The 15,241-nt window shown below is 49.9% G+C and overlaps 1 protein-coding gene and 1 non-coding gene across 2 annotated transcripts; both read left to right on the plus strand.

Moving 5' to 3' along the window:
- Positions 1-494: 494 nt before the first annotated feature.
- RPL3 (ribosomal protein L3) lies at positions 495-6,325 on the plus strand. The gene is made up of 9 exons (XM_003202254.5): positions 495-589; positions 1,338-1,530; positions 1,968-2,136; positions 3,011-3,146; positions 3,880-4,066; positions 4,467-4,729; positions 5,209-5,304; positions 5,609-5,728; positions 6,209-6,325. The coding sequence occupies exons 1-9, from the start codon at positions 587-589 to the stop codon at positions 6,251-6,253; spliced, it is 1,212 nt and encodes a 403-aa protein (XP_003202302.1). The 5' UTR covers positions 495-586; the 3' UTR covers positions 6,254-6,325.
- Positions 4,172-4,264, plus strand: LOC116216255 (small nucleolar RNA U83B). Its single transcript, XR_004158708.1, has one exon. It is a non-coding gene; the product is annotated as a small nucleolar RNA U83B (small nucleolar RNA).
- Positions 6,326-15,241: the final 8,916 nt, after the last annotated feature.

Raw genomic sequence — 15,241 nt, forward strand, 5'->3', positions numbered from 1 at the left:
AATCATCTTTATCAAAAAAGAGACATTAGACTCTTCAGCTCTCTTCATCTGAATAAAGAGAATCCACAGGGGGCATCCTCTGTGTGTAAGTTTGTTTAACCAGATCCCTGTGACTGAAATTCTTCTTCTCAGCTTTTTCTTTACTTTGCTTTGCAGGGACCTCCTATCTTTCCTTTTCTCTTCCCATATTTTATTTGGGAGGATATTCCCGATATTTATTTGGCAAGGACACCTTCTCCTTGTTTTTCCTTTACCCTGCCAAGTCTTACCGCCGCCTGGAAAAAGCAGGTTGACGGGAAAAGATGGACGCAGATATAGATGCGTAGCAGCAGCAGCGGGTGGAGAAGAAGAGGTAACCACCCAAGAGCTGTCAATGTTCTCTTCAGGACAAGATGGCGCTCGCTATCCCAGTGCGAGCCTGCTGCGCCTTAGCCACCATTCTGACCCCGTTCCCCTCCCGTAGTGCCGCGCGCCCCTTGCTCTCGCGATATCTCACACGCGGCGTGTTGCGTCACCTGAGGCGGGGCGACTATAAATAGAGCGTGCGCATAGTACCTCGCTCCTTCCGGCCCGGCGCGGGGACAAAATGGTGGGTGCATGTAGTAGCGCTGACTGGGCCTGGCATTTCCATCCCTTTGGTATCACTGCCATCCCTGCCCCAGTGGCTGCCAGGCCCTCATCCAGCTGCCCCCCGCCACTGCGGGAGGTGGTGCGGAGCTCATTTTGGGGCTCTGTCACCCTGGGCGGGTGAGGCCTTAGCGTGGGGTCGCGGGCGGGCCTGGTGCCCGCGAGTGTGGGATCTCTTGCGAGATGGTGGGAAGATGTGGGCTCGTGGTCACTGGTGAGGCTTGCGTGCCTCTTTCAGAAGGGGCCGGGGTGTTTTTCTGAGGAACTGCCGGCAGTACAGACTGCTTGCCACGATAGCCAGGCCGCGGTGTGCTCCAAGGTCAGGAGCGCCGATGTCAGTGCTTAGACTGGGGCTTTGCCCCTCTGTTTGCTCCTGCTTAAATGGCGTGGCTGCGGAGGGGAGCCGAGTGCCCACATAACTGCCTAACGATCTCTCTTTCAGCTGTGGGATCGAATTGCATGGTGGAGTGTGTCGCTCCCATGCAGTGGTATTGTGCTGGCAGCCTTTAGTCTTACTTAAGTATCAGAACTACATTCTGGGCCTTGCCATGAGGCTCACAACCCCAGCAGAAAGCCCTTTTGGAAGCTGCTACACTTCTTAATGCAACTTCTGTACTAGTGCGTTTTTTTAAAGCCTTTTCATTCTTACTGTTTGTATATTGGATATTAGTGAATCTCTGAAGTGTAATATATTTATTTTCTCTTTTTAGTCTCACCGTAAATTCTCAGCCCCCAGGCATGGGTCCCTGGGCTTCCTGCCCCGTAAGCGCAGCAGCAGGCACAGGGGCAAGGTGAAGAGCTTTCCCAAAGATGATCCCAGCAAGCCTGTCCATCTCACTGCCTTCTTGGGGTACAAAGCTGGGATGACTCACATTGTCCGTGAAGTTGACAGACCTGGGTCCAGTACGTATGAATCTTCCCTTATAAATGGCAAAGGATAACCTACTTCTCATAGGTAGCTGTGAATTTTAATCCTGCCTTAGCTTCACACCTTGTTCAGTAGGTGTTTCTGCTGAGTGGGTGAGGTATAAAGAAAGCATCCCAAAGCATTCCTACTTCATCGTGAATGATATCCTAGCAGTAAGAGTTCACATCTGGCACTAGTTGTGTTATTAGTGGTCCTTTTCTGACATGCATGACAACTTGCACAGGAGCCTCATGCTTTAGTTTAGCTGTACTCTAACCTGCTACTTAAGGATTTTTCTTGATGGACAGGTCTAATTAAATCACCTGCATCATACCTTTGTGAAAGGAATTTGTCTCCTTTAAGTTTGAAACTAACTGAGAGCGAGGAAGAGCAGCTGCTGCTGGTGTTAACCCATATTTCTGTTTCACTGCAGAGGTGAACAAGAAGGAGGTGGTTGAGGCAGTCACTATAGTAGAGACTCCTCCCATGGTCATTGTGGGCATTGTGGGCTATGTGCAGACTCCTCGTGGTCTCCGCAGCTTCAAGACCATCTTTGCTGAGCATATCAGCGATGAGTGTAAGCGTCGCTTCTACAAGAACTGGTAAGAGAGCAGGACTTTCACTTGTTGACCTATTTTTTTCTTCTAGGTTGCAAATTACCATAGTGGAGCTTCTTGATTCAGCTTTTCCATTGGTGGCGTTTGGCCTTAGTGACCTGGTGTAATAATATGGCGTGCCAGAGCAGAGGTTTCTGGGAAGGTGACAGCATAGCATTAGTGCTATTCTTGACATGGGGTGACACTACAGTTTTTGCCTGAGCTCTCCTTACTAGGCTACGTATGATGATACTTCGACGGGCGGACATAAGGAAATCGCCTTTGGCGTTTGTTGTTGAATGTCGAATCCTGACTGTAGCCCTGTTTTCTCAGGAAAGGGGAGGATGAATGTTACTTTTGATTACTGTTCCGGGCACTGTTGTGATTTCAAGTATGCACAATTTGCCGGAGCGTGGCTCCAGCATGTCTAGAGCTCACAGCTTGTTTATGAATTTTGCAGGCAGGGAAAATGTCAGAGTAGTGTGATAATTGTCTCACGGGTGTTACAGCAATGACCTTACTGTCAGGCATAGCTCAGGCTTACGGGGGGAAATTGCGGTGTTCTGTAGCAGATAGCAGTCATCTGACGCAATTGCTTTAAAGATCTGTTTTTCTGTTATTGTTCGACATCTCTCTACAGTCTTTTGTCTTCTGTACTGTGAATATTAATGTGCTTTGGGATTCATGGCAGCTCCGCTCAGCTTTGGCAATCTTGCCTTTGTCTGATGAGCTCCAGGCTCCGCTTGCCAGTGGAAAAGATTGCTTAGAAGCTGGCAATGAGCCACAACTGGCTAAGGTGGCAGCTCCTTCCGCTCGTCCCCCTTCCCTGTGGGATCGATGAAGGGCTTAGCCAAACCTTGTCTCTGCTCTGCTCCTGAAGGCACAAATCCAAGAAGAAGGCCTTCACCAAGTACTGCAAGAAATGGCAAGATGACGAGGGCAAAAAGCAGTTGGAAAAGGATTTCAATAGCATGAAGAAATACTGCCAGGTTATTAGAGTCATGGCTCACACTCAGGTAAGTTTCCAGAATTCAGGTACACAGTGGAAACAACTAAGGATGCGAGAATAAAGCCTGGTCTATCTCAGCAGTGAGATTTCTACCCACCCCACAGTGTAGTGATAACTGTTAAGCATATGATGAATCCCAATGGTCTTCATTCTGTATTAAGTGTACACTCACAGTGTACATGGGTAGCCTTGAGGGGAACCACAGGCAGTCTTCTACAGCTGTGCTCAAAAGAGGCTGAACCATAATGGGCACTACTTGGACTCGGTCCTTGTTGATGCCAGGCTCTCAATTCAGCTACAGATGGAAATAGTCCAGATACTTTGTGTGGTTGTGGAGTTAGAAGCTGTTCTGCAGGTGCTGGAGTTACTCAGGCTTTCAGTGGTTTCTCCGAGAAGCCAGTGGAGGAGGTGTTCTTCTGAATGGTGGTGGTGTCTGCCTAGCTGTCGAGTGTTGTCAGGCTTTCTTGAGGTGTAATTAAATGTATGAGCTATAAGCACGGTAAGATATTTAATTTCAACTTTGCTGATTTTAATAGAACTAGTTTCCAATATTAGACAGCAAAGACACCATTGCAGCTGCTGTTAGTGCTCCTATCAATCCCTTCATTCTAAATATAAACTATAAATGCGGCTGCTGTTCAGTTACAAAAAAAAGATCAGGCCAGACTGGAATGGTACTGGAATAGTTGATACAAGGTCAGCCTGGAAGAACAAACTAAATTTCATTCTTTGTTTTCCAGATGCGTCTGCTTCCCCTGAGACAGAAGAAGTCTCACCTGATGGAGATCCAGGTGAATGGTGGCACTGTTGCTGAGAAAGTGGATTGGGCTCGGGAGAAGCTGGAACAGCAGGTCCCTGTGTCAAGTGTCTTTGGCCAGGATGAGATGATAGATGTCATTGGAGTCACCAAGGGCAAGGGATATAAAGGTAATTACATGGAAGCTCAATGTAGTCAGGGTATGCATTTTAATAAAATCCTGGCCTTTGGTTCTCACAGTTGAGTGGGCCAAGAGCTGAGGAGGTATTGCTGTCACAGTTCGGTGATGAAACCATGGAATAAGCGCTGGGCACAGCGCCTGACATCCGTGAGGAGTCATTCCATGCTGCCTTCCTTCTGAGAACAACACTTCTTAGGGACAGCCAGGGAGGGAACATGCACAACTTTAGGACAGTGTGCTTCAAGAAAAGCAATTCCTGGAGTGCATGTCTAGGTTTCCCTTTTGTTGCTCAGGGATCTTGCTCAAAAGATCTTCTGAGCTCTGTTTGAAAACTGAAGTCATCACAGCTTGACAAGAAACATAAACACTGCTTGGGTTTCTTGTTCCAGGTGTTACCAGCCGTTGGCACACCAAGAAGCTGCCCCGCAAGACTCATAGGGGTCTGCGCAAGGTGGCCTGTATCGGTGCATGGCATCCTGCTCGTGTGGCTTTCTCTGTGGCCCGTGCTGGTCAGAAAGGGTATCACCACCGGACCGAAATCAACAAGAAAATCTACAAGATTGGCCAGGGTTACCAAATCAAGGATGGAAAGCTGATCAAAAACAATGCGTCAACTGATTATGACTTGTCTGACAAGAGCATTAACCCTCTGGTGAGTTGTAACAGCTGTGTGGAAAGAGTTGCTGTCTTCTGAGGCAATTGGGTGTGGTACAAGATGTGAAATGATTGAATGAAGAGCACTTGAGAGAAAACTCAGCTGCTGTAGGTGGTATGTAGGAGAATGCTGAATCATTCTCAGTATTGACTTGTGTAACTTTTGCTTACTGCATTTAATAATTGGCAGCAGTATCAAGGGATGCTAGGAATGGTACTCATGTAAATAAGGAATAATTCAGCCACGAAAGCAGGTTTTTTGTCAACCTCAACATTGCTGTGTTCTGCTAAGAATTCTATATAGCAGCAAGTAAACTGCTGTAGTGAGAAGCTTCTTCAGTGAAAGACAATAGGAAAAAGTGGGGGTATCAGTGAATGAAGGAATGGCTGAGTTCCAGAATTGGTGCAGGAACCTCAGGCTGTGGGCACATGTAATCTCACTTTACGCTGTGCACTGACTGCTTTCTCTCTATCCAGGGTGGCTTCGTCCACTATGGTGAGGTGACCAATGACTTCATCATGCTGAAAGGCTGTGTTGTTGGGACCAAGAAGAGGGTCCTAACCCTGCGCAAGGTAAGTAGGGCAGACATCTGTCAGGTGGGTTGGAACAGCTTCTGTCAGCTGCGTTGCCTCTGGTTCAAGTGTCCTTGCTTGCTGCTATGGGGATTCTCAGATTCTTTGCTGGTGGGAGCTGATCACTGTTGTACAAACTATAAGTGTGATGGCTTGCTAGCAAATGCTCCTTGTGTAATAGCAGCTGAAATATGAAGTCAGAGTGACTTAAGTGGTGTTCTGGAGATGATGAGGAGAAAGTCACCAGCTTTTTGGCAGATTGAAAGGGTGCTGCTGCTGGACTCACCTGGTATCTCTCTTGTAGTCCCTGCTTGTGCAGACCAAGCGTCGGGCCCTGGAGAAGATTGACCTGAAGTTCATTGACACAACCTCCAAATTTGGTCATGGCCGCTTCCAGACAGCTGAGGAAAAGAAGTCTTTCATGGTAAGGATATTATCTAAAGCTGGCAAGTTTCTCGGTGTTGCACACATCTTTTTGTGTTGGCACTGCCTTTGGCTTAAAACAGCTCCTGGTGGTAGTGTTTGCAGTGGACTGTGGGTGGCATTTCCCATTTGGCACGTGAGCAAGTGGAGCTGTAGTCCCTGTACTTCAATGTCACTCTTTTGCAAGGGCAGTGTGCTGGTTAACAGCTTGGTAGATGCACAGGAGCTTCCCCACTAGGTGGCACCAACGTTTCTTACTTACTAAATTTGAAGTCTAATTTGATGCAGTCCAACTGTCAAATTTGGCTTTCCAGTGAAGCTTTTAGCTTCCAGCAGGTGGCATCATTGAGGACTTCTATTTGTAAGTAAGAGGAGAAAAGTTTATTTAAAAAAAAAAAGTAATAAAACTGCAAAAAGTTAATTGGTTGTGGTTATCAGTGGAATAGACTGTTAACATTTCTTTTTCTTTTTTCTCCTCCAGGGACCACTCAAGAAAGATCGTATTGCAAAAGAGGAGGCAGCTTAATCTGTGGAACTGTCTTGTGTTCTGCAGCCTGTGTGCTGCCAGATGAAAAAATAAAGATTTTAAAGAATTTAACTTTGTTTCTTGGTTTACATATAGCTGCATCAAGTCAGGCACTCTGGCTGCAGGTCTTGGGATGGGATCAACCAAACAAAAACCTCCTATTCATCAATACCCCAATTCTAACAGGATTCCTGTAATGAGTAAGGAGCTGTCATTGTTCTCCTCACCCAGTGAAGATTTTTGTGCAGAGCAGGGCTCTTTGTGGTTGGGTGAAGTAATGTGGAATACCTTGGTAGCTGCAAACGCTAATCCTCTGCCTAGCAGCTAGGGCTCCTTTGCATTGAACTGTTGTTAAAAGTAATGGAACTGTTTTAGGTAGTTGATAGATCACCGAATTTTGCATAAGTGCCTGTAAGTGGGTGGCTGGCACTTCCATGTGACAAATGTAACTTGTGTAGTACTCTCAAGCGTGTAGCTGCTTGTTGATAGGAAATGGGCCTGCCTGGGAGGAGAGGAGGGTGATAAATTCACCATGATCCCTCAGCCTAATGCCAAGGAGGGAGCACTGTGTTTTGCTGGTGTTGCATTACTGGCTGGCTGAAAATATTCCTCTGATCTTGGGGGGGTAGTTTGGCTGCTGTTCCCAGCTGGGTTTCCTTGGTGTAGGATTGGAGATGCAGCTCTTGTGCACAGGCTCAGCTCTGTATAGCAGGAGTCCTGACAAGCGTTGCTTGTTTATGGGAGCTGTGGTGTTATACCAAGAAAGGCAGCACAGCCCTGAGCGCCTGGGTGCCTCCAGCCACAATAGTGAGATCACTCGTGCTTTGGGCCATAGCCTGACTGAAGGCTCATGTAAATTTAGATAACTGTGCTGGTGTAGCCTTAGCTGCCCATAATTGGAGAGGAGACTGTGATTAAGGCAATAACCCTCCAGATTTACACACCAAATGAACTGGCACGTGGATCTGCACTGAGATATATCCAGGGCAGTGTTATTTGCTTTGATGGGAATGGAAAAGGATGGATGTAGAAAATACTTCTCATCGTGATGCATAAGAACATTTTAAGAGTTAAAAGGTGGCCAGGAGGAGGAAAAACATTTACCTTGTTTCCCTAGAAACCAGACTCCATGACTGCACAATCTGGCTGGCTCGCTGTCAGCCTCGCTTAACACATGAACCTGTTGGCTGCTTTCAGCCAAGTGTAACAAGAGAGGTCTCAAAGACCAATTTTAACTTTATTTTTTTTTCACAAGTCCCGCTCAAATTGGCAGGCAGGTAGAGCAAAATCCTAAGTTAGTAATTCTCCAGTGCAGGAAAGTAGGATTTCCAACCAGCAGCCATCTCAAGGTGACAGCTTTATGAGCAGCTCTGAAGATGGAGGTTTCCCTGTCCCTTAGAGAGCCTTGCTCTTTTTGGTTGGCTGTGAGTTGGTCATTTTATGCATGTACATATGCAGAGCTCTTAGCCAGCCGTACCTGCTGCTGCTACTTGATCAGACCAGCCTGAGGTATCGGAGGGGACTGGGATTAGCAGCGAGCTGCTGGGGATGAAAACCCATGATGAAATACGCACTGCTAAGTCTGCCTCTTTCAAAATCCCAGCGACCTTCTCGCTTTCCCAAACTGCACCTCGTGGCAGGGTCTCCAGTGGCAACTAAGAAGCTGCTGAGTTTATTTCAAAGCAGTAATGACAATGCGGGGAATTTTTAGTCAAATTAGCACCAAATTAAAAAGAAGCAATCTTGAAGAAATGCCATCCATGTTAGGGATGCTCAGTGCCCATCTCGTAGGAGGAGCTCTTTCATTCAGCTGGGGACCTGGTGCCAAGCTTTCATTGGCTTGTGCTTGAAGTAGTGGTTGCTGTTAAAACACTGAATGTGTAAGAAAACTGCCAAGTATTTTTTAATCCTTTTTCCTTCTGAAAACTTGGGGACAGGAGGACATCCAACGTCAGGAGATGGCGCTCGTCCCTCTCCGGATGGTGGTGGCAGAGGGTGTCCCTGACACTTGTCCCCAAGTCCAGTGGTGCTCCACTGGGAAAAAGCCCCACTTGACTGAGAATTGGTCACCTAGGGCTCCTTGAAATGATTGGAAGCTGCTTGGGTACCGAGCACCAGGCTTAGGTGCAAAGCAACTGAGATCCTGGCAGGGCCATATGGATGGGAGAAGCTGTGGAGCACCAAGTTGTGCTTCTGTCATGTAGGTCTGACTTTCATCTCCTGAGCCTTCCCTCTTCTACAGACGTCCATCCATCCCCCCCCTCCATCCACACATCCATTCCTCCATCTACCCCTCCCTCCATCCCTCTCCACCCATCCATCCATCCATCCATCCATCCATCCATCCATCCGTCTGTCCATCCAGGGTGACAGGGACAGTCCCCATAGAAATGCTTAGAAGTCAAAGCAGGTCATACATTTGTCCCCCAGCCAAGGGACAAAAAATGGGCTTCTCTTCCCTAGAGCCAAGATCTTTATTATTATTATTATTACTGTTACTATTATTTTAATCACTTATCTTCACCCTGAGCTGTTTCTATCACTGCCAACCCCAACCATATCTGTGGGGCAGAAGGTCAGGGAGGATCCTGCATCCTGACGATGCTTGGAGAGACCTGCTGGTCCCTGAGCCTTGGGGAGCAAGCAGCACTGTGGGAACATGCCTGGCCCCAGCTGGATAGCTGGGAAGTGAGGCCGACTTTCACCCCCGGCACCTGAAAGTCCCAGCACTCCCCAGCTGCCGGCAGCACGGGGGTTGGGATCAGGGGGGCCACTTTCACAGCTTCCCGCAGCACATCTGGGTCGGAGCTCTTCCCAGTGCCTTTCCTCACTGGAGATGAAACGAGGTGCAGCTGTGATGCTCCAGCGGAGATGTTAGAAGTGTGTGAAGCTGCCCGGGGGGCACGGAGTGGGTTCAAGCTGGGGGTCTTGGCTCTTGCAATTAGCTCCGCGAGCAGCCCAGCTGACACCATGCCTTTGATCTGAGTGACAGGCTCTGAGTTTCAATCGTGCTCAACATGGAAGAGGAGATCATGAACGTTCCCTGGGGTGGTGAGACTGGGTTCACGCAGTGCACACTGAACCCAGCAGCGCATGTCTGTGGGTCAGAGCGGGCAGGTTGGAGGCTGCTGCTCCCCATCTCACTGCCTCTTCCAAGTTGCTGTTTGCTTCGTAGGGCCCCTGAGCACAATGGACCCTAGCTTCACACTCAGCGGGACCCAAAGGTGCTGTGGGGACCTCAGACAGCAGCACTGCTGTCCCTCCAGCCCCTGATGCAGCACAACTCACTGGAGAACCATGTGGTATTGCTGTGGCAGCCATGGGATGAAATGAAGACTAAATATATCCCCCATCACATCACCATTTCCATAAAGCATGGGTGCAGGGCTGGGATGGCCACCATGCTGGGGCTTGATCCCATCCACCACCTCAAAGAGCTTTTATTATTACCATTATTTTTAATTTCCTTCTTGGCACCAGCAGCAGTGGGGACTGAGTTCAAGCAGCTACGTGTGGCCATGGATGTGGTCATCGAGCATCCTCCTGCCTCGGTTACAAGAAGACCCCTTCAGTTTTACTGATGCACATCGCTGTTATCTGCCACCATTGTCTGGTTCTGGATGGAGCCCAAAGCCCATTTGTCCCATTGGAAATGGACAAGCCAGCGGGCCTGGGAGATGTTGCTGGCAGGAGGTGTTTATAATCTTTGTTTAGTTACAGAGAGCCTGGACACCCACTGCCGCTTCCCTACACACAATAGGATCAAACGGCTCCGGGACATTTCCTCGCTCCTTGCAGATGAAATCGCTGCATCTGCTGCCCTGCTGCAACCCCTGCTCCTGGCTTTGTGGGTCCCACACCTCATCATTGCCCTGGCTCTCAAAGGGCCGTGGGGGATTTTTTGTTGCTGCCACCTCTGCTTCAAAATGGGGCATTTCCTCGTTTCCTATGGCTGTTTCTGTTTTCAGAACCTGTGGGCGAGGGGAAGTGGTGTTGCTCATGTGGAAGAAATCATGTCACCACCTGCCCCCAGGGCAGAAGATAAAACACCCACCGGTGGTGCCCTGCCCTTGTTTTTGGGAGAATGGAAATCTTCACACCTCCCTCCTCTATTGGTGTCAGGCCCTGGTACAGACTTTCCCTGCCCTATGTTGTACCTCTGCAGATCTGTTCTTGGAGTGGAGCGGGAGCATCCTCCTGGCACCCACCTGCTTTACCATCTTATCCCAACCTCCTCCTCCTCCTCAGGATGCCCACTTTGCCCTCCCTAGGTGCCATGGAATTAAAATCCCAGTTCCATCTGCTGGTAGTGTGCCTTGGGGAGGGGGACATTTCCCCTATGCCAGCTTTGGGAATACCAAAAATATGAATAGTCAGCCTTCTTGCAGGCAACTTTCTCTCTCCCTCCCGTCTCCACCAAGGGTTAAATCTCCTCCAGGGTAAGTAATGTTTAACCTAACCCATTACTAATTAAATGGATGACTTCAGGCAGGTTTTGTTATCGTCTTGGAACACCTGATGCATGTGTCACTGGCAAGAGCTCTGCTTGTCTCAAGTTCACCGGCAATCTTTGAACTCCCGATGCCTTCTCTCTTCCCGTCCTACTGCAGCAAAGCCCTGTCAGCTGGGGACCCCCATCCCCACATTCCCTTCGGGGGGACACCGCTGAGATGGACAGGATGGAGATAAAGCATGGGTAGCCCCATACTGGAGGACATCTCACCCCCACAGAAAGCCTCAGGGCTGGTTGACATCATTCTCATGCTTCAAGGTATAAATAACCAACCTGGTAAACAAAGGAAACTCCCCACGAAGACCATGTAAGGCAGAGCCGCTGTTGTACCATTTATTTATTAGCTCACCATTGCTATTTCCTGCCTCTGTTGGTCAGGGACCTCCTATGTTGGCCGAAAGTCAACTTTTCCTCCCCCACCATGAATTTACAGTAACCCTTGGCTTACAGCTCAGGCTCTCAGGGGGTGCACCAGCACTTGGTCCTGGTCCTAAGGAGGACCAGGATCTCTGGTGGATCTTCCGAGCCATAAGTCTGGGGGATCATCACTCAGGAGGGCTTTATCTTTCAAGTCCTTGCTGCGGGAGGCAAAGGGAGCACTCGGTTAAGGGTGAACACACACCTGCAAGGGGGCTGGGAGGTGCTCACTCAACAAGACAGAGCGAGGCCATGCACGTGTCCTCTCCAGGACCCAGCTGTGCTCCCACTCCTCAGCCTGTCACTGCCTCCAGAGCTGCCAGTAGATTGGTCTGTGCATGTGCTTCCCATCTTGCTGCAGGCAACAGCAGTCGGGCTCATGTGGGCCCCTTCTAACCTTACATCAGATGTGCACAGCTGGTTTGCATGGAGAGAAGCTGGAGGACACCGGGGAGTAATGCAGGGTACCTGGGGATGGATGGGAGCTGCTCCAGATCCACAGCTAAATCTGACTGAGGATCTGGGGCCATGGGAGAGGATTGTCCACATTTTGAGGATGCTAAGCAATTCCAGCTCTCATTTGGGAATGTCCAGGGTGGAGGGACAGAGTAGCAGATCCAGGATCAGCAGAACACCTGTGGGCATTTGTATCCCTCCATCCCAAATGGAGATCTGTCCATGGATAAATCTGGATCTTGGGTATGCTTCTGTGGAGCCAGGAGCTGGACTCAATGAAAGATCTGGAGCAGAAGTCATATGGGGAGTGGCTGAGGGAACTGGGGTTGTTCAGTCTGGAGAAGAGGAGGCTCAGCGGAGACCTTATGGTTCTCTACAACAACCTGAAGGGAAGTTGTGGTGAGGTGGAGGTCAGCCTCTTCTTCCAGGTAACAGCAATAGAATGAGAGGGAATGGCTTCATATTGCACCAGTAGAGGTTCAGGTTGGATATTAGGAAAAATTTCTTCTCTGACAGAGCAGTAATACACTGGCACAGGCTGCCCAGAGAGGTGGTGCAGTCACCATCCCTGGAGGTGATCCAGAACCGTGGGGATGTGGCACTGAGGACATGGTCAGTGGGCATGGTGGGGATGGGCTGGTGGTTGGACCAGGTGATCTTAGAGGTCTTTCCCAACATTCATAATTCTGTGATTCTATGGCCCTTGTGGATCCATTCCAACTTGAGATATTCTTTAGTTCTATGGATCACCATCTGTCTTGGCTGCTCCTTCCCTTTAAAAGGAAGAGCATGGCTTGGTCCTTGCTGGCTGCAGGTGGGCTTGGAGCCATGGAGGGACAGTGCATTTGCTTTGCCATTGTAGGGATGAATGGAGCTGCCAGTAGGCCTGGGGGTCACCCTGGATCACCCTGGATTTCTCCTTTCTGGCTGCTCATTCCCTACCCTAAATCCATACCCTAGGGCTGTTCAGGAACAGGGAGCTGTTGTTCACCCCATCCAGTGCTGTCTCCTCTGTCATTGTTATTGAGGCAATTCTCAAGCAGCTTGGATCCTGTTTTTGTGCCGATGCTGCCTGGCCCTACAGGAGAGAGAAACACAGGAAATGGCTGCGACGGAAGCAGAATCATCTCCTGGAGAGAGCAAGGAGCAGCCCTCGCAGCCGCTGAGGGAACAAAGAGAGGGATTCAGAGGGGCTGTGTTATTGCCAGCCCCACTGCCAACCCATGGCTTCCCTCCACCCCGATCCCCTGGGATGAGCTCATGGACACGCTGCCTTCATGGAGGGCACAGCAGTTGTGCCCTTTCCCTGTGGTTAAACAAACTGGGATTTCTGCAGAGCTCTGCACTTGGATTCTTGCAGCACCACGGCAGCGTGGGCACGGGTCTCACTGCCATCCCAGAGCTCTGTCCCTCCTCCCCAGAGTGCTCCTATGCACACAACAGGCCCTCTGTCCTGCAGGCACAAAAGGAAACGTTGAGCCAAAAGGCCATTGGGAGCGTGCGAGCCTATTCCTTGTGGCGTCATGGGCTGTCCCAGCCCTGTCCCCAGTGTGTCCCAGCACCCTTGCACACGTCCTCTCTTCTATAGGTGCTACTCATCTCAAAGAACAAGGACATCTCCTTGTTCCCTGCACGAAGACCATATCCAATGGGACTTCTGTCCACATGGCTCCAGTGCAGGAAACTGCTGCTGCACTCTTGTGTGTCCCAGCCCTGGGAGAGCAGCATGGATCATGGGGGTGTGAAGGTACTTACTGGGCGGCACTGCTGGGGGAAGCTCACAGCACTGCTACCCTAAGAGCAAGCAGCTGGAGGGCTTCCATAGGGAGCACAGCAATTCCCAGGCTCTGCCTTTGTGCAGTGTTTGTGGCTACAGCATGAGCGCCAAAATGTCATCGACCCTTATCTGCAATGTATCCGGGTCCTTTTGGTACCCACACAGCCTCCAAAAATAGCCCCAGCAGAGGAAAAAAATACATCCCTAAAATAGCACTGCCATTCAGGCTGTCCAGCACCAGGCTTTACACCTGGTCAAGTGCCATTATGACTCTGCAAGGGGATGGCGGCTCAGCTCCCCTGTGCCTTCCCACCCTTCCCAAACCAGCACTGGGAGCTCTGGGACACACCAGGACACAGCCACCAACTGTTCCTTGCGTAGGTTCTGTGCAGCATGAGCCAGGTGTCCCCCACCACGGGATGCTGACACTGCTGCAAGAGGAGTGATCCTGCTGAAAGCCTCTCCTGAAAAGGAGCGCTGGTGAGGAGGAGGAAGCCGAGAGGAAGGAAGGCCTTGTTTGCCTGTTCCCAAAGCACCGCAGGAACTGCTATATGAGGCATTACCTGACCTCACTTACAACTCCGGATACCCTTCTACTGCTCCCCGCTGGAGCCTCCCCCAGATCCCACCACTTTGCACTGTGCCACTCCTCTGAGCTGCCCTGACACCCACAGCTGCTTTCCGCCAAGCTGCAAGTCCTCTTCCGGCTCCTTGCACTCCAAATTTATCTGCACCTGCTCTTCCTCATGGATGGACCACGTTCAGTCCCTGCACGTGGACGCAGGAGCATCTGACGATCCAGGGCAAAGCTGTTATGTGTGGTGGTCCATGCAGTGTGGGCTTCCATTTCTGGGGAGGAGTGGTTGTGGTGCTTTACATGAACACAGCTTGAAAACAGGGGGCTTGGGAAGAGGAAAACCATGGCTCTGCATCTGTCACTGACACACATTGGCTTCAGCACCATATTCAGCCAGGGTGGATATTAGGAAATTCAGTTCAGGTTGGATATTAGGAAATATTTCTTCCCAGAAAGAGCGGTGCTGCAGTGGCACAGGCTGCCCAAGGAGGTGGTGCAGTCACCGTCCCCGGAGGTGTTCCAGAGCCGTGTGGATGTGGGACTGCGGGATGTGGTCAGTGGGCATGGTGGGGATGGGCTGGAGGTTGGACTGGGTGATCTTAGAGGTCTTTTTCAACGTTAATGACTCTGTGATTCTATATCTCAGTTTGCTCCCTGCCTCCTACAGTGCCGTGCAGCTGGACTTTCAGTGTCCACAAAAGGCTAACAGACAAGACCACGACACAAAAGCTTCATGCTCTTTGTAGACTATTGCTTCCTCTGACGCCCTTCAGAAGAGCTTGGAAAAGATGTTTATGCAGAACACAAAAGGTCTGAGGATGTGAATTGGATGCGGAGGGATGAAGCCCAGCGTGACATAAATGCTCTGCAAGTTGAATGTTCCCATTGATCAGCATCTTCCGCTTTGTGTATGGGGATGCTTTCCACCACGGATGACTTATTCATCCAGGGACTGCTACGGTTGCAACCTCATAGCACCTTACCAATCCCTGGTTAAATATGGGGCTGGAGGAAGAAGAGGAAGGGGGTACATGAGTCAAAGCAGCAAAACACAGCAGCCTTGAGGAGGATGATTTCAGGACTGGAAAGGATCCTCTGAAATAACAGGTTATTTCCAGGCTTAGGAAATGAACCAAACAGCCCACTGGCCCAAAGGGGACCATGGAGAGGTCTTGCATCCCTGTAATCAACAACCTGATGAGCGAGCTGAGGTCACCACTCATTCCAGAGAACAGGAACTCAGGGAGA

The sequence above is a fragment of the Meleagris gallopavo genome, chromosome 1 (assembly GCF_905368555.1).
Source record: "Meleagris gallopavo chromosome 1, MGAL_WU_HG_1.1, whole genome shotgun sequence".
In the NCBI taxonomy this organism is placed as follows: domain Eukaryota; kingdom Metazoa; phylum Chordata; class Aves; order Galliformes; family Phasianidae; genus Meleagris; species Meleagris gallopavo.